General features: G+C 44.4%; 1 protein-coding gene across 3 annotated transcripts in view; it reads left to right on the forward strand.

Annotated features, from left to right (window-relative positions):
• Positions 1-23,152, forward strand: part of PDK1 (pyruvate dehydrogenase kinase 1) — a 163,164-nt gene that overhangs the window by 125,263 nt on the left and 14,749 nt on the right. For 2 of the 3 annotated variants that reach the window (XM_069225344.1, XM_069225343.1), the window contains exon 10: positions 11,597-11,710. The exons of the other annotated variant lie outside the window; for it this stretch is intronic. In XM_069225344.1, coding sequence (XP_069081445.1) covers positions 11,597-11,710 — 114 coding nt within the window. The remainder of the gene's footprint in view (positions 1-11,596; positions 11,711-23,152) is intronic. 3 annotated transcript variants of the gene reach the window in all.

Below are 23,152 nucleotides of genomic sequence, written 5' to 3' on the forward strand. Positions count from 1 at the left end.
CAGCTCACACCACCATGAGCCAGGGTGACCAAGATCAAGACGCATGGGACCTATACGACGCCCCAGTGTCAGATAACAGTCCGGAGGCATACCCTACGAAGCCATCTCCACCAGAAGACAGCACCGCGTATTCTCAAGTGGTGGCTAGAGCAGCACAATTTCACAACGTAAGCCTCCACTCAGAACAGGTCGAGGATGATTTTTTATTCAACACACTCTCCTCCACCCACAGCTCATACCAAAGCCTGCCTATGCTCCCTGGTATGCTCCGGCACGCGAAAGAAATCTTTAAGGAGCCGGTCAAAAGTAGGGCAATCACACCAAGGGTGGAAAAAAAGTATAAGGCGCCTCCTACAGACCCGGTTTTCATCACTACACAGCTGCCACCAGACTCTGTCGTTGTAGGAGCAGCTAGGAAAAGGGCCAATTCCCACACATCTGGAGATGCACCACCCCCAGATAAAGAAAGCCGCAAGTTCGATGCAGCTGGTAAAAGAGTCGCAGCACAAGCTGCAAACCAGTGGCGCATCGCGAACTCCCAGGCACTACTTGCGCGCTATGACAGAGCCCACTGGGACGAGATGCAACATCTCATTGAACATCTGCCCAAGGACTTACAAAATAGGGCAAAACAAGTGGTTGAGGAGGGACAGACCATTTCCAACAACCAGATCCGCTCCTCCATGGACGCTGCAGATACAGCTGCACGGACAATTAATACATCTGTAACTATCAGAAGGCATGCATGGCTCCGAACGTCTGGATTTAAACCAGAGATTCAACAAGCAGTTCTCAATATGCCTTTTAATGAAAAAGAACTGTTCGGTCCAGAAGTGGACACAGCGATTGAGAAACTCAAAAAAGATACGGACACTGCCAAAGCCATGGGCGCACTCTACTCCCCGCAGAGCAGAGGGAATTACAGCACATTCCGTAAAACGCCCTTTCGAGGGGGGTTTCGGGGTCAAAGCACACAAGCCAGCACCTCACAAGCAACACCGTCCAGTTACCAGGGACAGTATAGAGGAGGTTTTCGGGGACAATATAGAGGAGGGCAATTCCCTAGAAATAGAGGAAGATTTCAGAGCCCCAAAACCCCTACTACTAAACAGTGACTCACATGTCACTCACCCCCTCCACACAACACCAGTGGGGGGAAGAATAAGTCATTATTACAAAGCATGGGAGGAAATCACTACAGACACTTGGGTTCTAGCAATTATCCAACATGGTTATTGCATAGAATTTCGACAATTCCCTCCAAACATACCACCAAAAGCACAAAATTTGACAACACACCATTCCAATCTCCTGGAGATAGAAGTGCAGGCACTATTGCAAAAGAATGCAATCGAATTAGTGCCAAACACACAAATAAACACAGGAGTTTACTCACTGTACTTTCTGATACCAAAGAAGGACAAAACGCTGAGACCAATCCTAGACCTCAGAGTAGTGAACACTTTCATCAAATCAGACCACTTTCACATGGTCACACTACAAGAAGTATTGCCATTGCTAAAACTACACGACTACATGGCAACTTTAGACCTCAAGGATGCTTATTTCCATATACCAATACACCCATCGCACAGGAAATACCTAAGGTTTGTATTCAAAGGAATACATTACCAATTCAAGGTACTGCCTTTCGGATTAACAACCGCACCAAGAGTCTTTACCAAATGCCTAGCGGTAGTCGCTGCACACATAAGAAGGCAGCAAATACATGTGTTCCCATATCTAGACGACTGGCTAATCAAGGCCCATTCGTTAATACAGTGCTCAAATCACACAAACCATATCATACAAACCCTCTTCAAACTAGGGTTCACCGTCAATTTCACAAAATCCAAAATTCTGCCGCGCAAGGTACAACAATACCTGGGAGCCATAATAGACACATCAAAAGGAGTAGCCACTCCAAGTCCACAAAGAATTCGAAATTTCAACACCATCATACAACGCATGTATCCAACACAAAGGATACACGCAAAGATGGTACTACAACTCCTAGGCATGATGTCTTCATGCATAGCCATTGTCCCAAACGCAAGACTGCACATGAGGCCCTTACAACAGTGCCTAGCATCACAATGGTCACAAGCACAGGGTCACCTTCTAGATCTGGTGTTAATAGACCGCCAAACTTACCTCTCGCTTCTATGGTGGAACAACATAAATTTAAACAAAGGGCGGCCTTTCCAAGACCCAGTGCCACAATACGTAATAACAACAGATGCTTCCATGACAGGGTGGGGAGCACACCTCGATCAACACAGCATACAAGGACAATGGAACGTACATCAAACAAAACTGCATATAAATCACCTAGAACTTCTAGCAGTTTTTCAAGCACTAAAAGCTTTCCAACCAATAATAGTTCACAAATACATTCTCGTCAAAACAGACAACATGACAACAATGTATTATCTAAACAAGCAGGGGGGGACGCACTCCACGCAGTTAAGCCTGCTAGCACAAAAGATTTGGCGTTGGGCAATTCACAACCAAATTCGCCTAATAGCACAATTTATACCAGGGATCCAAAATCAACTCGCAGACAATCTCTCTCGAGATCACCAACAGGTCCACGAATGGGAAATTCACCCCCAAATTCTGAACACTTATTTCAAACTCTGGGGAACACCTCAGATAGACTTGTTTGCGACAAGGGAGAACGCAAAATGCCAAAACTTCGCATCCAGATACCCACACGAACAATCCCAAGGCAATGCCCTATGGATGAACTGGTCAGGGATATTTGCTTACGCTTTTCCTCCTCTCCCTCTCCTTCCTTACCTGGTAAACAAACTCAGTCAAAGCAAACTCAAACTCATATTGATAGCACCAACTTGGGCAAGGCAACCCTGGTACACAACGCTACTAGACCTATCAGTAGTACCCTGCATCAAATTGCCCAACAGGCCAGATCTGTTGACACAGCACAACCAAAAGATCAGACACCCAGATCCAGCGTCGCTGAATCTAGCAATCTGGCTCCTGAAATCCTAGAATTCGGGCACTTACAACTTACCCAAGAATGTATGGAAGTCATAAAACAAGCCAGAAGGCCATCCACCAGGCACTGCTATGCAAGTAAATGGAAGAGGTTTGTTTGCTACTGCCATATTAATCAAATACAACCATTACACACAACTCCAGAACATGTAGTGGGTTACTTGCTTCACTTACAAAAATCTAACCTGGCTTTCTCTTCCATTAAAATACACCTTGCAGCAATATCTGCATACCTGCAGACTACCTATTCAACTTCCCTATATAAGATACCAGTCATTAAAGCATTCATGGAGGGCCTTAGGAGAATTATACCACCAAGAACACCACCTGTTCCTTCATGGAACCTAAATGTTGTCCTAATTAGACTTATGGGTCCACCTTTTGAACCCATGCACTCCTGCGACATACAGTTCCTAACCTGGAAGGTGGCATTTCTCATCGCCATTACTTCCCTAAGAAGAGTAAGCGAGATTCAGGCGTTTACAATACAGGAACCTTTTATACAACTACACAAGAATAAGATCGTCCTAAGGACCAATCCTAAATTTTTGCCAAAGGTTATTTCACCGTTCCATCTAAATCAAACAGTGGAACTTCCAGTGTTCTTTCCACAGCCAGATACCGTAGCTGAAAGGGCACTACATACATTAGATGTCAAAAGAGCATTGATGTATTACATTGACAGAACAAAAAACATCAGAAAGACTAAACAACTATTTATTGCATTTCAAAAACCTCATGCAGGAAACCCAATATCAAAACAAGGTATAGCCAGATTGATAGTTAAATGCATCCAAATCTGCTACCTTAAAGCTAAACGACAGCTGCCCATTACACCAAGGGCACACTCAACCAGAAAGAAAGGTGCTACCATGGCCTTTCTAGGAAACATCCCAATGCAAGAAATATGTAAGGCAGCCACATGGTCTACGCCTCACACATTCACCAAGCACTACTGTGTAGACGTGTTATCCGCACAACAAGCCACAGTAGGTCAAGCCGTATTAAGAACATTATTTCAAACTACTTCCACTCCTACAGGCTGATCCACCGCTTTTGGGGAGATAACTGCTTACTAGTCTATGCAGAACATGCGTATCTACAGCGACAGATGCCATCGAACTGAAAATGTCACTTACCCAGTGTACATCTGTTCGTGGCATCAGTCGCAGTAGATTCGCATGTGCCCACCCGCCTCCCCGGGAGCCTGTAGCAGTTTGGAAGTTACCTTCAATTATTTATATATGTATCATCTCAACCTTAAATAGGTGCATACTTAGTCACTCCATTGCATGGGCACTATTACTACAATTCAACTCCTACCTCACCCTCTGCGGGGAAAAACAATCGAAGATGGAGTCGACGCCCATGCGCAATGGAGACAAAAGGAGGAGTCACTCGGTCCCGTGACTCGAAAGACTTCTTCGAAGAAAAACAACTTGTAACACTCCGGCCCAACACCAGATGGCGAGCTATTGCAGAACATGCGAATCTACTGCGACTGATGCCACGAACAGATGTACACTGGGTAAGTGACATTTTCATTCTCCTTCAAACCCACTAACAAATTACAGCAAACAGGCAATAAAGTTAGCCACAGGAATCCTTTTATTGTACCTTGAAGTTGGTAGTGTGACCTTCTTGACAGTGGCCCACCCTGTAGTGCCCCAACCACTAAAGACCCGGGGCCTCATTACGACTTCGGCTGTACTTTCACAGGACCACCATAGCCGCTGCAGGCAAAAGACCGCCCATCCTGTTAGGAGTTTTCCGCTAGGTCAGCGGGCAAAAAACAGCGTTTCCGCCCGCTGGCCCAGTGGAAAACTCACCACAACATTTACGTCGGCTCGTAATCGAGCCGGCGCCAATATTGTTGTGCGTCGGGTGCAACAGCACCCATCGCGCATTTCACTGCCCGTAATTCGGGCAGTGAAATGTGCATCGGGGCTGTCCATGGGGGCCCCTGGACTGCCCATGCCAAGTTCCCCACTCCCCATGGGGCCACCGACACCCCCGTTCCACCAGCCTTTGCGTGGCGGTGAGACCGCCATGCGAAGGCTGGCGGAAAGGGGACTCGTAATCCCAGCGCTGCCCTGTCGGATTGCGACCGCCGAGACCGCCAGGCTGTCGACAGGCGGCAATCTGGTGGTGCCAGCGGTCATAATAGGGCGGTCAGAAGGACCTGTCTTATGACCGCCACACCCACAATGAGGGCCCCGGTCTCCACAAGTGCCAGTAACAGTCTGTAGCAGCTTGCTTTCTTGTTTTCATTATTCAAGTTAAACCAATTTTTTTTTTTTATCTTTATTCCTGGCAGGGAGTCCATTTCAAAGCTGTGCTTAGAATTATTTGTTGTGTATATAGTTAAGGAGTTTTATAGAGCACTCACATGTTGCCAGATAGCCACTTTAGAACATTATAAAGAAGAGAGCATTAAGAGAATAGAGAGGCATTGAAAGGGACAACACTAAGGAAGGTGCTCACAAGCACAGAAAGGATGAACAGCAAAGGAATAACTTGGTTGATCATACACTATAAATAGGGTAGCTCTGACGCCAAGGATGAATTAAAGGCGTAAGGGATTATATTGTCGTAGGCTTGATTAGGCAGTAGGAGGTGTGTTGCAGACTCCTCTGAAAAGGCTGGTTTTAAGAACTTTGCAGATACTACTAAATTGCAGATACTTTTCCTGGTTTCAGAAACCAGAAGTGAGAGTATTTTGCTCATGTGTTAGATGATCGTAGTTGCTGTGGCTGATCTTAGATTTTAGTAGGTTGGGAAAGAGATGTCGGAGTGTGAAGTTATTTATGTCCTATTTTATTTAGTACCTTGCAAACAATGCATGGAATCTAGAAATTGATTGTGTTTGTACAGGAGCTAATGCAGAGACATAGTGGTACTTGAGGTGAATTCAAACTTAATGAGGTTGAGACAAATTCTGGCCTCTTTATTTTGTATACAGTTTTGGATTGGACATTGCTTTAGACCTGCATAGACGCCATTGCAGTTGTACAATCTTGAATTAGCGCTCAGATTAGTTCTGTGAGGTGAGAGGGAAGTAGGTAATTGATTCTTTTCCTGAGGATCATTAGTTTGAAGGTGCAGGTTTTCACAACTGAATGTAATTGAGGGTCAAAGAACATATCGTGATTGAATATGATTCCCAGGATTTTTTATTTTTTTTCTTGGAGTTGGAGGTTGGCCTATTGTCACCAACCATGTGAAGGTTTAAGTCTGGTCCATTATTGACAGTAAGGATTTCCGTTTTGTCTCCATTAAGGCACAGGAAGCTTTCCCTCATCCAAGAAACTGTGTGTTCTATACAGGTATGGAAATTGTTTTGGTCGGACAGTATCTAGATGGAGGAAAATTGTGAGAGTCCGCAGCATACAGCTGGAATATATGTTGACAAGTGTCACTGATTCAGACCAAAGGACGCCTATACATATTGGATATCAGGGGTGACTGATGAACTTTGTGGGACCCTGATTTCAAACAGATATCCAGCTGAATTCCACGGGCCTGCTCATAACTTGGTCTTTTCCATTAAAGAGGAATGTGTTTCTGTGGCCCCATCCTGGTCGGAAACCTCATGTTCAGTCATGCAGCAGGTTGTACGTTTCGAGGAGATCTTGAAGTTAAATGGGAGAGGTGAGATTGGTCTCGAGTTACCGATTCTTGCACTTGAAATACTGGAGTTTAACATATTTCTAGTATTTCATTATTAGTGGTTCTGCTGCACAACAATAAGGTACTAACCATTACATCTACACAGTTTTGCTTCAGAATGTGCAGTGCATGAACCAATGCCGACATGTGACACTGCAAGATAAAACCTACATAACAATTACAATTAGAAACACAGATTACTTGCTGAACACACTATTTCATGTGCCTGAAATGTAAAAGTGTTCAATCCTGGTGATCAGTGAAGTTCCAGACACTTTGAGCGTTCCTGTATTTAGATGTGTAATGGCAATACAGATGGAGTGCACAAATGCACAATACTGTGTGTGCATCCTATTCTAGGCCAAGGACACTTCACATCACTTCTGTTTCACTTGTTTGATTTTTTGAGGTCTGGCTTTACAATGCCAGTGTTTACTGGAGCTTTTGCCACCATTCGCTTTTTTTAAATATCGTTATTGCATTTTATATTAACGTGGTACAATTCACAAAGGGATCAAATTTGTCAGACAGTGGGATCTTGACATATCTGAAGAAGGAAGTCTTACTTCACACAATTAACTGTCGGCCTATGGCCACTGGATACCTGTAGGCCGGGGTCAACCCTCCCATTCTCAACAAAGACCACACGTGCGGTCCAGTAGAAGTCAAACAGAGTATTCATTGTGATTCAGCCGCACCAATATTTGCTTCCTAACTCATTTGTCTCTTCATACAACAGGAGCTCATACAATATATTCACTACAAAAAGCAGTTGTAAGCAGCAGTAAAGAGAAAAAACTACACAAAAAAATACTAAGACAATAAATATAACAACCTATCACAATCCTCCTCCCCCCTTGTGTCTGTGCATGTACAGTTGTGGTGTAGTTCACAATTTTGCTGTCTCATAGGGGTATAACACCCCAGAGTAAAGGGTCCCTTATAAAGCTTGCCGTTTATCATCCCTAGAGTACTGCTTCCGGTGAATCTTTACTCCAGAGTATCTGGTCAGCCTTCTGTAATGGTCATGAAGTAGGGTCTCTGGTACACAGCGCCTGGTAGAGAGAGACAGTATGTATTCAAGGTGGTTGGTTGCTTGTGTTTGCCTCTATCCTATCCAGATAGGCGCCCCAGTTCCTTAGTGGGTCGGGCCGTCTGCCCCCATACGCAGATGCTTATGGACCATGAGTTCTGCTAATGTCCATCGATGCACATCTGTCTTCCAGCACAAAAGCAGAGGTGCCGTACCCGACTTCCAAGCCATAGACATACAACGTTTAGTCAGTATCAGTGCTGGATTCCGGAATCGCAACAGGACTTTATTCTTTTTAGTAATCTGGCCAGTATCAAGTAGACACCTGAGTGGCTCAGGTGGAAGTGAGCTACCTGTCGCCTCCGATATTGTGGCCAGCACCCATTCCCAAAAGGGGTGTATCATCGAGCAAGTCCACACCATATGAAAATAGTCGGTGTCATCTGACTTGCATCTCGTACAGATTCTAGTAGCTCCCAGGAACATCTTGTGGAGTCTTTGCGGGATAAAATATGCATGGTGTAGGTAGTAAAACTGTATGAGGTGTAATCGCACATTACTCATCACTAGCTTAACTGATTGCAAATATCGGGCCCACTGTTTGTCTATAAAGTCCCTCCCAAGTGCCAGTGTTCACCAGCCGTGAAGTTTCACTTGGGCTCCAATCGTGGCCTGCCCATTCTGGTATGGTCTTAATAGGAAGACTGGGGGCATAGGGCATACCACGCCACCTCATGTTTGCGTAATGTTTCCATAAGTACAGCACCGTCTTTAATAGCACACTCTCCATGGCACTGCGAGGTGCTGCATCTAAAAGCCTATGCAATAATGGTCTAACCACAAATTTTCTTGTATACCTGCGTCTTCAAGGGCCAGCATTCCTGTAAGCCATCACATTGGCAATTGTAATTGTGCTGCGGCATAATAATGTTCATAATCAAGGGCGTCCAAGCCCTTCTCATCCAATGGAGCAAAAAACCTATATGTGGCTCCCTGTCGCCTACCCTCAACCCAGATCAAAGCTGTCAGCACGCCTCCTAGATCCATAAAAAAGGTTTGGCGAATAATCAACGGAAGGGCTGTAAAAAAGCATAAAGGACGTTGTAGGACCAGCATCTTGGCGATGGCTTTTCTGCCCCAGGGGGGTAAGGGTAGCTTGTTCCAAAAAGTAAGGGAGCAGCAGTCACTGCCTTACCTAAGTTCCCCTCCAAGAGGTCATTTGGTTCATAATATACCTGTACTCCCAAGCAGTTAATGGAGTCACAGTGCAAAGTCAACTCCATGTGTGTTAGTGTGTCTCGACCGTCCTCGGGGACATAAGTCAACGGGAAGAAACATGATTTATCAAGCCATTCACAGCATTTTATAATAAAACTTGTTATTAGGAATAACTATTGTGTGCAAACTTGTTGTGCAAGTTATTGTGATACATAAGTAACACCACTCCCAATAATGCAATTACTTTTCCTGACAGTGCAGGGTCGGGGAGCCATAAACGAACGTTCTTCCCTAATCACAGAAAATGCTAGTCTGTTTTTTCATAGGTTGTAAACTTCAGAGATCAACTTTCCCATTGGGGATGAAGTTCAAAGCGAGGGTCACAAAAGTAGACACCACATCATTTTGAAAATACAGAAAAAATACAGATGCCACACTTCAATACTCAATAGCAAGGTTCACATTACATATGCATAAACACACTACATGTATTATCACAACTACACATCCTCCCGCAACCATACAAACAGCCCTAATAGAAATGCACAAACACAGAGACACTGTTATCCAGTATTTTCAACACACTTTCCTTCCCAGTGCAGTTTGTGTTTAGTTCAGTTTTTTTTTATATACGGGGCTTTAATGATCTAACATGCTAACGCAGGCAAGCAACATTTTTGTATTCCTGTGTTGGCATACATTAGCACAGTGGTTTACAACCTTTTGACTTCTGTGGACCCCCACTTTATCATAACTGGAACCCAGGGACCCCCGTTGAATCATTATTAGGGTCTGGGGACCCGCCCCCACTGAGTCATTACTGAAGGCTGGGGACCTAATCTTTTAATATTATTTAATTTTCTAAGCAGTCGTGGACCCCCTGAAGAGACTTTGCAGACCCCCTGGGGTCCCCGGACCACAGGTTGGGAACCACTGCATTAGCACATTAAAGTCAGATCAGATGGCTTTGCGGATGCTTGTTTACATCTTATCATGACTAGTAACCCCAACTTGGCCTGAAAAAGAACAGTATACAATTACGTATATGGGCCTCAACAGAGAGCTAGTGAAAAACAATAATTCTAACTAATGTGGATGGGAATATCAGCAAATTCGGTCTGAAAACAAACAATATGTTGTCTAGTAAGCACTGCTATATGTGTGCACCCTGCAATGACCCGTTCCCAACACTAAACAAAGATTGTCACAGCTAATAGTTTTCATATTTTGGTTGTCATTGCAGACCTACTGGTTTTGACAATGCTTTGCAGCATCATAAAAATAAATAAATAAGTGCAATGACATATTTGCATTTGTAGGACTCACACATGCATCATAATGCTACAGCTCCCCAATGTGATGACAACATATCTGTGCAAATGCATCACCACTCGTGCTTCTGCAGTGCAGCTTGACACAGCTTCCATTTTTTTTTTACAGTTCCAAGATGGTGGACGTCAGACTTTGAGTAGTGAATTAAAAAAAAAATTTAAACATACATAAAATTGCGTTTTGTAAATAATAGCATCCCGAAAACAATTTGCATCTTCCAGACCCGCCAAAAAATCTATACATTTAAGTTAATTCATGGGGTAGAAATAGGGAATGAGTGTCTGGGGAGTAACGGTAGAACTTGAGGTGGCGGGAAGAGAGATTATATAGGAAAAAGAAGCAAACAATGTCAGGGAGGGGTGGGGTGGGAGAAGCAATGGGCGAGCTTGGTGAGGGTGAGGAGGGAGCAACATGGAGCACACATTCGAATAGTCTGAGGGACTTAAGCAGCACATAAGGCAGATAGATGGCAAGAAAACACATGCATTCCCATGGAGTGCTAAAAGAAAAAAAAGTATTTTCCTGGATGAGAACAATAGAAGAATTCCAGTCAAGAGAACAGTAAAGAGGCTATGCTCCAGGGAAGGAAAAATAGAACAGAAAGCCACTGAATAAGAAACAGGCAAATGAGATTGACAAGAACACCAACCAGGTATTGTCCACAATAGGTCTTCACTAATAGACGACTAAATGTTTGTCTGTCGTGCAGACCTAAACATCTGCTAAATAGTAATTGGATCAATTCTGAAAGTTGAACAGTACAGTTGGTGTAGTTACACATCTGTAACTTTGAGGCCTACTGCAAACGATTTTCCAAGAATCAAATTTGTTCAGTGCAGTGGAAAAGCTGTGGTCAGAACTTAGGTCTTCAAGTGTCCAGGCTCGGCAACTCTGTCAGTAAGCTATATCCCCCATTGGTAGTTTTAAATGATTAGGCAAGAGGTCTCTCTTTAATCCAAACATTGTCAGATACATAACTCGGTGAAATCGAGTGACATAATTAAAAGTCATTTGTTTCTCCGTGTTTGCCGTTCAGGGACACTCTTCTTAAAATTATTGATGTGATTTTTGTGGCTAATGCATAGTTAGAAGTTAGCAGTCACAGATAGCTCTGCTTATTTCTGAGTTTGTAATTTGGTACTATTCATGAAAATTACCAAATTTTTGAAAATGTTTAAAATAATTACCCTGCGTCAAAGAACGTGCCGTCGTATACACCTCATTAACATTATATTGGTGTTCTTTTCTATCGTCTTATGCAAATGATGTTTCAAATTTCATGTACATGTTTAATCAACAAATAATTATTTTTCTTTACCTTAGGCTGGTTTTGGTTATGGCCTCCCGATATCACGTTTATATGCACGATACTTTCAAGGGGACCTTAAACTTTACTCTTTAGAAGGTTATGGAACTGATGCAGCAATATATATAAAGGTAACATTTAATTCAAATGTGTTGCATAATGCATTGGAATTCAGAGGAAGCAGTTGAACAGATATCGATTTTTATGCTTTGCAAGTCCCACTATCTAGTCCTGGGGTTGTAAACTAGCACTGCGAATGCTACACTTTTTGGTGCAAACTAGGGGCATGTCATTAATTAGATCCCTCTTTACATCCGCATCTCCAGAGTGTGTAGTGTTTGGCAAGCCATCTGATCAGTAGTGTAGTAAAACTGTAGGAAGACCATCTTGCAAGGTGCGTTGAAGTAGACTCACCAATCCTCCCTGTGCTTCCGACCAGTGGTGTTCGTACATTTTTCCCTGCCTCCCGTTTGACACCATCTGCCGGAGTTTCAGAAATGCAGTTAACATAAAAGGAAAAGCAATTAAGAGTTTTAAATCAGCATGGTCAGGAGTCAGAGTGTTATTAAAGCATACTGAAAACCAGTTTTGGTGCAGTTGTTTTTCACAGTTGTAGTCTACTGCACACTGTTTGTGGCGCTTACCTCACAGAAACGTTTAAAAAATGTGTCCTTAAAATAACAGTGTTAAAGTGGCCATTTTGTACGGGATGTGCCAATGCAAATCTAATACATTTACTAAGGAAAGACTAAAATGTCATCATCCTTATCCTCACCCCTTGATTCAAAAACCGTGTTTTCTTCTTTGTCATGCGCAGTGCCCTCCTCTTGCTCGTTTGTGAGGTGCCGCCTGTAGGTCGTTGATTAAAGTACCTCTTGGTCAAAAGTTCACTGTTCACCATGTAGTCCAGGACACCCGAATGCAATTCCCAGATGATCATCCCCAAATCTGTGCCATAAGAATATATACCTGCATGCGCCTTGGTTCACTTGTCGCCGAAACTGTGAGTGCCAGGTGCTGAATCGATTTAGAGCTGAGGCTGAAGCAGTTTAGGTAACTTTCTATCTCCATGTCTGTGAATTTGCAAGAAACAGTCTTTGGGGTATCCCCCAAAGGAATGACCAAGAACGTTCGTTCAGATATGTCCAGCACTTTCTAACGCTGTTGGCGAACACTTTCTACTTGTGAGTACTTAACAAACTCTAAGAACTGTAACAATGACAGTTTACTTCTGAGAGCTGGTGCGGATATGATTTAGATACAATTATACAGTATGGAGGGTGCTGCCAATATATTCCATAGCACTTTCATTATAGGTGGATGATGTTTGAAAGCCCAAGTGTACATCAAGCATTATGGGTTATTTGCAATAACATGAAGCAGAATGTGCAAAGCAGCCTTTCAGCGCAGAGTGGGATATTTGGTGTTCCAGCAGAGCTGCACACAGTTGACTTGGGTGACAGTTTTGCCTGCATGCTATGACTAACAAATGTTGGACAGTAGCTCTGTTTCACAGATCTTAGAGGCAGCAGCAGATTCATCCTTCAGTTACAGATTACCGTGATACTCGCTTGTACATCAAATGTAGTCTTGTGGACTTCCACGTTGCCTCTGTGGACAACCTGTATTTGATGTGGCTTAAAGCAACGACAGGACAGACTAAAATCGTATATAGCCAAATAGACAAAAAGGGTTGTTGACCTGAAGCAGTTGTGGAAGTGTACTGACTTTTTGCTGTGTCTGAGAGCAGTGTGACTTTCCACTCCCACGCAGGTAAAACTACTGCTTCATTGTGGCGCTCAGACCCATGGCCTGACATTCTGTATGCATGTGTGGCCCATACGAGACAGCGAGAATATGTGTAAAGTGAGTAAGTTGCTGGGAACAGTGAAATCAATTTTTTGTGGCCCATAGTTTACTATAGCTCCAGATGAAGAAGAGGGATACAGCTTCCACAGACATTTGAAGTGTACTGCTGGCATTCCTTGGGCTGGATGGCAGAGACCCAAACACTAAAGTGAGGGAGGATGGAGACAGGGCTACCCTACAAATTCTATGAGGACGTTTTAGAAAGGGATTGTTGAATAGATGTCCTGAGCACTGCCATTTGATGGATGATAGAGGAGAGGGGTTGAGTCAGCAGGCTCTGTTAAAGTTGGGGAAGGTGTTTGTGCAGCACCTGGTTTTTTGTGAGTCCCTGATTTCTACTTCAGGTAAGTCAGATGCATAATCTTCACACTTAATTATGTCCATGTTTCGGTTACTTCTGCTTGACTCCAGCATCATTGCTGTTCACTGTGGGAGATAACACCTTGCACAAAGGCTGTGTGCAAAACAACCGCAAAACTACATTTGAAAGAGAACCACTCCAGATGGGTTTGCAAGGCCATAAACAGTGGATCCACTTCCCATGTCTGGAGCATAAAGTGGTATCCAAACCACCTCACTTCGGTCCAGTTCCAAGATATTCTTTTTGACCAAGGAAGGGAGTGCTCCACAGAGTATTCAAAGAACTGCTGTAAGACCGGGCCTGGTATCTGCATGACAGCCAGGCTTGCAGAGGTGATGGGAGCATCACCTGAAGCTTGTGTAACCTACTGGAAAAGCTATTTGTCCGCCTAGAGCATGCAGGACTGCTCAGAAATATATTGTCTGGCTCTGCAGGAGGTGATATTGTCCAGGAGAATTAGCCCGCTGCGTTCCCAGTGTGAGGAGCACCAAGACAAAGCCAATTATAAAGAGGGAGCATTGCCAGGACCAACATGAGTCACAAAGGATGTCCAGCCTCTCAGAGCATGGTTCTAGTGGTGAACCGTGTAAAAACAAATAAATATAAACTCCAAACCCCAAGGAGCCACTGAAGCAGGAGATCTGCCCCTGTCCAGAGGCCACCATTATCAGTGAACACCCGTCAGTCTGGCCTGACATGCTGATACATGCAATGATGTGAGAAATAGTAGGGCAAACCCACCACCTTGGTCATGTGACAATAGAGGGAACACTGTCACCTGAAGTTCGCACCAAGCAGTGTACACTGTGTTTCTGCTGAGCAAGTAACACGAGGCCGTGCCTCCAAAAACTGAAGGATTGTATTTCAAACACACAAAGATAACCCTGCAGTATGAATCACTTAATGAACTAGCCCTGTGCCTAATCTTGCCTGAATTCTAATTGCTGGAAAGTCACCACAGACCTTGGGGAAACCGAAGATTGGGCCAGAGGACACCATAGAGAGTGTAATGCTTTGTTGAGAGCACATGGATAAGATTGCCTAACCTTGTAGTACTAACACTAATCTAATTGTGTAGTGTTCTGTTCTGTGGTGATGTTAAAGTACTTTCTTCTCACTAAAAGACAACATACTGGAACGTATTTTTTTTATTTCTGTTAATTAGTATGTCTCCACTCAGGTACATCATGAATTAAACAACGATCATGCAGACTCTGTGATCAATATTACTACTCAATCATCATTACGGAACAGCATCACAGTACAACATTCTTACCTCTGTTTTTCCTTTGTTGCAGTTCTGTATATGCAAAGTAGGGGCATTAAACATTCAAAAAAGTTAACCCCGCTGTCTCTACACTTTCCCCCTCCCCCATCCCAATCTCCCACCTACCATGCCTGGGCCCGTAAAAAGAATATCTACACCTCATAATGCCATTCAATTCCAACAACGTATTTCTTGTATGTCCCCCAAGTTGGATATCGACCTATATTGTGGATTACTCTATGGGTTATATTCCAATGCCCTTTGCTCATTCTTTATCCCCTCTTTGGGACTGTGTGGGGGCCAACCCTGATCACCCCCCCTGCACAGCTCCTGACAACTCTTGTATCATGAGTCCCAATGCCAGCAGCAATTCTGGTATTTTTGCATCTCTACTTGTTTGTCTCATATGTATTTCTTCCACCCCTGCCCCCTCTCAAGTCCCCCAGCAAGCGTTCCTCGGGATCTGATTACTCATCCAGTGAATTAGAATTCTTCTTTTAGCCACGGTAAGGCCTAGTACTGCAAATGTCCTGCTAAGTCTACGCTTTGGATCTCGGGGCAGCAAACCCAGGAGACAGCCACTGACAGTCAGAGGAATGTCCCATCTTGTGGTGTCCCTAATCTGATCTGTGACAGCCCTCAAAAACGTACGTAACTCTTGGCACGACCACAGCATGTGTGAAAAATTACCCTCAGAACTTCCTCGTGGATTTGGGACCAATCCTCGGGGAGAGCGGTTCGCCCCCACCATCTCCCCCTTTTGCTCTATTTTTAACTGTTTAACCAGTCTATCCGAATGGAATGCTCGGTATAAGTGTGTCACTACTTTACGCCCTCCTGCCTTGGCTGCAATCTTTCATATTGAAGGATCTGTCCCCTACCTAGCGCAACAGTTTCCATAGCGCCTTGAAGGGATATAAACCACCCATTCGATTACAAATCAGCTACCGTCAAACACCCTCCCTGTTGTCAGCGTTCTATTGACATTGAGTGCTAGATCCGTGTAAAAGAGAGTAGGATCCATAAATAGGGGGCGTAATGGTGCTTCTGCAGAACCGTTTGTATGGGTCTCACCCATAGACTCACCATTAGGCTTATCAATTAGGGGCAGGTGGTCGGAAGCGTCTCTCCTCCCCTCAGTAACAGTCCCAGTGATTGCCTAGTGTCTGTTGTGTGTAAGAGGGATCACCCCGAGTTCTGGTCCGAGTCAAACCAACTCACCGTGTGTTGCAGCTGAGCCGCTAGATAGTATAACTCTAGGTCTGGTAATTAAATACACCCTCGCCTTCCTTCTCTTCGCAGTGTGTCAAGACTCACCCTGCTCCTTCGCCCGTTCCAAAGTAGGTTCACCAAGAGGGAATCCAGTTTGCGGAACATCTTCTGTGGTATCTCATAGAAAGTGCCCTGCATAATGTACAGACATCTCAGCAGCACCACCATTTTTATAAGGGCAATCTTGCCCATCATGGATAATCTCAGAGTGTTCCAGAACTGGATGGATCTCTGCAAGCCGCCTATCACTCTACCCGTATTCTTTTCATAGTGGGAGGCTTCATCCAAAGTGATATATATTCCCAGGTATCGTATTCCAACCGTTACCCCAGGTAACTCTACCCAAGGGAGCTGTTGCTCCGTGGTGTCAACCAATCCACCCAAGGGGAATAGGAAAGATTTTGTTTTATTCACTCTGAGGCCAGAGGCTATTGCGAATGGCTCAAGTTCTGTCAGCAACCTCTGGACTACTTCCGCATAAAGATTAATGCTTTGTCTGTATGGAGGGAAATGATGTGTTCCAGTGCTCCCACCTGAATCTCACAACCCTGGAGTTCCTGTCAAAGTCTACAGGCCAGCGGTTCTATCGCTAGAGCAAAGATCAGGGGCGATAAAGGGCAGCCCTGACGGATACCCCGCTGAAGCTCAGTTGACGCCGAGACTGTGGGGCCTGTACGCACCCTGGCCTGTGGGGTCTTTTAGAGAAGTTTTACCCATTGAATGTATTGTGGTTCCAGGCCCAAGGCATACAACACCTCCCAGACGTACCTCCAGCTAACGGTATCAAATGCCTGCTTTATATCCAAAAACGCCTGGGCGTAATCTTCATCCTCCCCCTGTAGGGAGTGGATCACATGAGTCAGTTGGCGAATATTACGCAAAGTATTCCTGCATAGAATGAATCCCGACTGGTCGTCATTAACCAGCTGTGGGAGAAGAGGCAGCAACCTTGTCGCTAGTACATGACTAAGCACCTTAAGATCTACGTTCAACATTGAAATGGTCTGTAGGCACCCGGTTCGGCAGGATCCTTGTCTGGCTTTGGTATCACCAATGTGAGGGCCTCTTTCATGGATCTTTTCAGGTCCTCTCTCTCCAAAGCCTCTTTATAGACTTCAAGAAGCCTATCTACCACAATTTCAGTGAAATTATGATAAAATTCGGTCCAGGAGATTTTGCCAATTTTAAAGCTCCTATGGCTTCCAAGAGTTCCAACCGGCCGATCAGTGTCCCCAGGGGCTCGCTAGCCTCCGGGGTCAGTCTCGGAAGCGGGACCATTCACATGTAATTGCGCAGCCCATGATCCACTCCCACTCCCTGATCGTCTGTGTATACCCTCTGTAGGTGTGTCACAAATATCTTATTAATAGCCTGTTGTGTGTGTACTAGTTTTCCCTGTTCATCTCGCATTTCTAGGATTGGCTGGGGTTGGTGTTCAGACCTGATAATGCGCACCAGCAGGCGTCCCGACTTGTCCCCCTCCCGGTACCACCGACCTCAACGGACCGATCAGGTTTGCTTGTCCAGCCGATCCCATAACTCTCCTACCTTCTGACATTGGGTATTCCACTCAGATTTTTCTATGCTCCCTATCAATAGAGATTTTTCGAAGTCCTCTAATTTGCTTTCTTGTAGGGTCAGTTGTTTTTCCAGATTGTGCCTTAAACCTTTTGACGCTGATATACAAATTCCTCTTACTACTACTTTCATTGCATCCTATTCCAGGCTCCTCTCCCTAATAGATCCCCAGTTGTCTCTAAAGTAATTTATCAGTCCTTGTTTAATCTGGTCTCCAAAGACCGGAACCTTAAGCGCTGATGCATACAGGCGCCACAGTGGTATCGGAGGGGGTGGAGCATAATGGGAGTACGTGACCAGCAGTGGCGAGTGGTCGGACAGGTACCTCCCCAGATAGTGGACCCCAGAAATATTTTGTTCTTCTGATGCTTGTGTAAATACGTAATCTAAGCGGCTATATGTATCAGCTGTCGGAGAGTAACAGGAATAGTCCTAGGCCGTTGGGTTCCGACTCCTCCGGAGGTCTATAAGCCCAAGACCATCATGCAACATCCTCAGGGCCGCTGTTGCCCTTGGCTTTGTGCCCAGGCGTGGTGGGTTTCTGTCTAACTCAGCATTCAAAACATAGTTAAAATCCCCTGCCATTAGGATCCCTGTGTCTGTGGAAAGGTGTAGTTGCTCCAGCATCGCCCCAAAGAACTCCCCGTCATCCCCATTCGGAGCATATACATTTCCCATACTCAGCGGGTGGGCGCCAAGCGTGCCTTCAATCAGTGTATATCTGCCTTCCTTATCATTGAAAGTTCAAGTAAGCCTAAAAGGGACCCCCGGAGCAACCCATATCAAAGTCCCTTGCGCGTAACCAGAAAAGGAGGTGGTGTACAACTGGCCCCTCCAACGTCTTCGTAGGTACCGTATACAATCACCCCACAAGTGTGTTTCTTGCAGCAAAGCGAACGATACCCCATACCTTTCCAGATAAGCATAAACTTAGTTATATACTGGAACGTATTGTGTCTCTTGTTTGACTTTCTGAATTCTAAGTCTCCACCCTCCACACTACCTTCTTGTGAAGCCTTTGACTGCTCACCCATGCTACACTGACAGTGAATGGCCGAAAAGCTATACTTGGCCCTCTTTGGAGAGACATAGTAGGACTCGCCCCTGGGCACCTGGGACAAATGAACCCAAACACCGTTATAGTGGGCCAGGAGTACCTGTTCCCCTGTGGCCCCTGAACGGGATCTGACACTATCTTTACCAGTTCTCTTTCCCCTCTCTGTCCTTTTCTCCTCTCTCCTTGTTTCACCTTCAAATATACCCCTCATTTTCACATCTCTACCCATGTTCTCTTCATTTTTTGTTCTGTCACTTACATCGTCCACATCTTCCCTCATACCCTACCCGTCATTCTCTCGCCTCCTTTCTGCTAGTATTACTCTTGCGTCTGTTTCTCTTACATTTAATTTGCACCTTTACATTTTCATGTATCAACTTTATTTCTCCTGGTTTTCGTCTTACCACCAACTGTACCGCTTTCACTGTCTAGCTCCTGTCTCCCTGTCACGCATTTACCTCTGTCTCTCCCTCCTCCACCTCTGTCATTCTCATCTCCATATTCTTCTCACCTGGATGTCGTGAATTCATTCACATTTACTCAGTGCAGACTACCTTTTGGTATCTCTGTTTCTGACTAGTAATTATATGTATAACTTTTCTTTCCCATCTTGATCTATCCCTCATAATCGTGGCTCATTGCTACTCTTACTTCCATGTTTTCATCCCTCTCTAATCTTCTATTCTCAGTGTTTCTGTTTCTGTCTACTGCTCATTCTGTGAACCCTCCATCTTCCAACTTCCCTCATATGTAACTCACTCATTTATCTTTTCCATCTTCCTCTATCACTGACCTTTTATTTCATACTATTTGAATCCTAGCTCTTTCCCAATTTTCTTTTCACCTGGCCCCTCTTCTTCACTCATACCTGCCTCGTTTTATTATGTGTTTCACTTGTGCCTGACATCACTCAGTCTTCTTCCTTTCTCCATCCCATCGCCTCACTCATCCTACTCTGTTCATCCTCTCAGTTCTTCATCCACTTTACACTGAATAGCTCAGTCTCTCTCCATCTTTCACTGTCTGCTTCCTGCTTTCTTTTATTCTTGTTAAACTCTCACACTTGTTTTCACTCTTCCCCATCCTTTCCAGCTCTGTTTTTCGCTTTCCATGACTTTTGTTCTGTCTTTACTTCTTATTTACTGCTATATGCCCTTCCTTTGTTGTTTCTTATTCTTCACTTCATTTTTCATTTTCCTTTTCTCTCCAATTTCTTTTTTTGTCTGTCATTCATCTTTTACATTTTTCTCATATTTCTTCCTTCCCCCTAAGTTCATTTTCTGATTCTATGCATCATTTTCTTTTTTACTTGCTAGCATATCTCCTTTTTTAGTTCACCTTTTGAATTTCTTTTGCTTCATCTTCCTTACATCTGCCTGCTTTCATGTTTTTTTCTTAATTTGTCTTTATGCTCACTGTCTGATAATTACTTCTTCCTTCACCTCCCTCTCTTTTCGTATCCCATTCATTCTTTCCCTTTCATTTAACCAACCTTCTTCTCTGTTCCTTTGCCTTACCCTCTTTGTTTTCTCTCCCTTCTCATTCATTATTTTTCTCCATCACCATGCTGAGTCTATTTCTTCCATTTATCCCTTGAAAACTAAGGGCCTCACTTAAATGTATCTGGTGGTTTCACTAACATTTTCTCCTGAATGTCTCTTGCGTACATTGGCGGAGCAGCGTAGGAGAAAAAAATATTCCTTGACAGCTTGTCAGTCATGCTCAGCTGGCAACCCCCAAAGGACGCTTGACAGTATTTTTTTAAAATGTTTGTGTCCTGCAGTCCAGAGACAATTTTTCAAAGCCCTGGACTCAGCACGCACAAAATGGCATCCACAGCCCGAAGCCTCTGTAAGGAGGCTATGGACTGTGATACCACTGGCCCTGCCTTGGATTCCTTTTCATGGTCCACTAGCTCAGTACAGAGGTCACAAAATATGGGCACCATTTTGTGTGCCTAGAGTCCGCAGCCTTGAAATCTAGGATCTGGACTATCAACACGCTTCGGGGACAATAAAGATTAAAACGTACAATTTTACTCCATAGAAACCTCCTCTTAAATGTAAAGTGCCATCAGCCAAATTTGGGTGGGGTAAATATAGTGTACGTAATTTTTTTAAGTATAGTTTATAAAGTGTAGCAGCTCCATTGCAAACAACTATGGCTCATCCAGCTGAAGCAGAAATATTTGGACTACCATCTGCTGTTCCAGAGGAGGAGAAAATCCAGTGCACAAGGGAGAGTGGAGAGGTGAAGAAGAACTCTGTTGTTTTGAAGATTTTCACCCCTTTTGTCAGGGGAGAAGAGGCCTAAGGCACTCTGGGCAATCTGCAAGAGATGTGACCAAACATTCAGCAGGGGGTGCGAGAAGCCACACGCCTACCACACGTCACCAAGTTGAAGCATGAGAAGGAGTTTGGGAAGTTCTTCCAGAAGAGAAAAGGAGCAGGACGCCATAAATCTGACACACCCCTGAATGTGCCAAACGAGATGCTGCAGAAAGCAGAGGACGAAAATCTACATCAGGGCATCTTCGCACTTTTTTTATATAGAGTGCAAAATTAACATGCGGTATAGGAAGAAAAATCCTAGAATTGAGATGAGATGATAGTGGAACATTATTGAAAACGTCATCAATAAAGCAAAGAAATACATGGTTAGAAGTGGCTGATTACCACCAAAGTTCGGAAAAACAAAAATTAAAATATAAAAATGAAGCTCCCTAAAAGAATGGATTTTCTGAGAGCTAACAAAAAAATAAAAACAACCTTGTCCTGCAAAGCAACCCCGGCTGTGCACAGCCGTAGGTCAGACGCTGGCCAATCCCTTCTACACAGGGTTAGAGTAGGGGTTTTGCTGAACTTTGTGTAGCCTGGCCTGGGAGTTTACCCTCCATGGCACATTTGTTGCAGGGCTGGGGTGTGTACTGTAGGGGTTGGCCTCCTGTTGCGGGTTTGGCCCAGTATCTGGCAGAAGACTGAAGGCCACGCCCTGTGGCTGACTTGCACTGCACATTGCTGAAGGCCATGTCCAGCGCCCAGTGGGTTCATCACAAGTAAATAAAGTGCTTCATAAAAATAGCTCCGAAATTCACTGAAAAAGTTTTTATGGTCCATCAAATACAAACCCAATCAGTCATTGGGGTGTAAACCAAAGAGCCCCAATCAGTGCAAAACTAATCTTGGGTTGCTGGTGTTCCAGGTCAGAGAGGACCTGGCTTGGGAGTTCAGGCTGGACTGTTCGTAGCAGGGCAAGACCAAGGCTGATTTGCACGTGGCTTTTTGGGCAAAATAACAATAGATTGGAATTCTATCATAAGCAGTTGCCAGTGGTTAGACTTATTGCAAGCATTCCTCCAATTACCTTGTCACACACAATCCAAATTATCCTGTGCCCACCCTCTGGTAGTTTGACACTGAGCAATCAGGCTTAACTTAGAAGGCAATGTGTAAAATATTTGTGCAATAAATCATACAGTAACACAGTGAAAACACCACAAAAATGCACCACACAGGTTTAGAAAAATAGAGGATATTTATCTGGTTAAATTAAGGTCAAAACGATAAAGATTCAATAAGCACAAGTTGAGATATCACTTTTGCAAGATTAAAAAGAGTCTTAAATCTTAGAAATCAACAGTTGTCTCTTGGTTTCACAAAGTACCTGGTTTGCATCAGAAATAACACACACGGAAACCACAGAGGAAAAACAGGGTGTGCGTTCGATTTTCCGGCGTGGCATAAACAATGCGTTGTTTCTTTCCACGCTGCAGGGGGCTTTGTGTTGATTTCCAGCATGCAGGCTTGGTACCTCACTGTGATGCAGGGATCTTTTTGACACCCAGGGACGATGCGTGTGCCGGACGAAGTCAGAGGTGTTGCGTCGATCTGGTAGGTGATGCGTCAAATTTTCTGTCACACTGCAGGCGATGCGTCAATTCTTCACTCAGGAAGTTGGGCTGAGTCGTTCCGGTTCAGCTGTGTGGCGATTTCTCGGTCGCACCAGGGCTGTGCGTCATTTCCGGCAGGCTGTGTGTAGATTTTCGGTGCACAAGGAGTTCCTTGAAGAGATTAAGGCCCTCATTCTGACCTTGGCGGTCTTTTCGCAAGACCGCCGAGTTACCGCCGCGGTGAAGACCGCCGACCGCGGCGGTATGCCGCTGTGCGCAT

This window comes from Pleurodeles waltl, chromosome 3_1 (assembly GCF_031143425.1).
Source record: "Pleurodeles waltl isolate 20211129_DDA chromosome 3_1, aPleWal1.hap1.20221129, whole genome shotgun sequence".
Taxonomy (NCBI): domain Eukaryota; kingdom Metazoa; phylum Chordata; class Amphibia; order Caudata; family Salamandridae; genus Pleurodeles; species Pleurodeles waltl.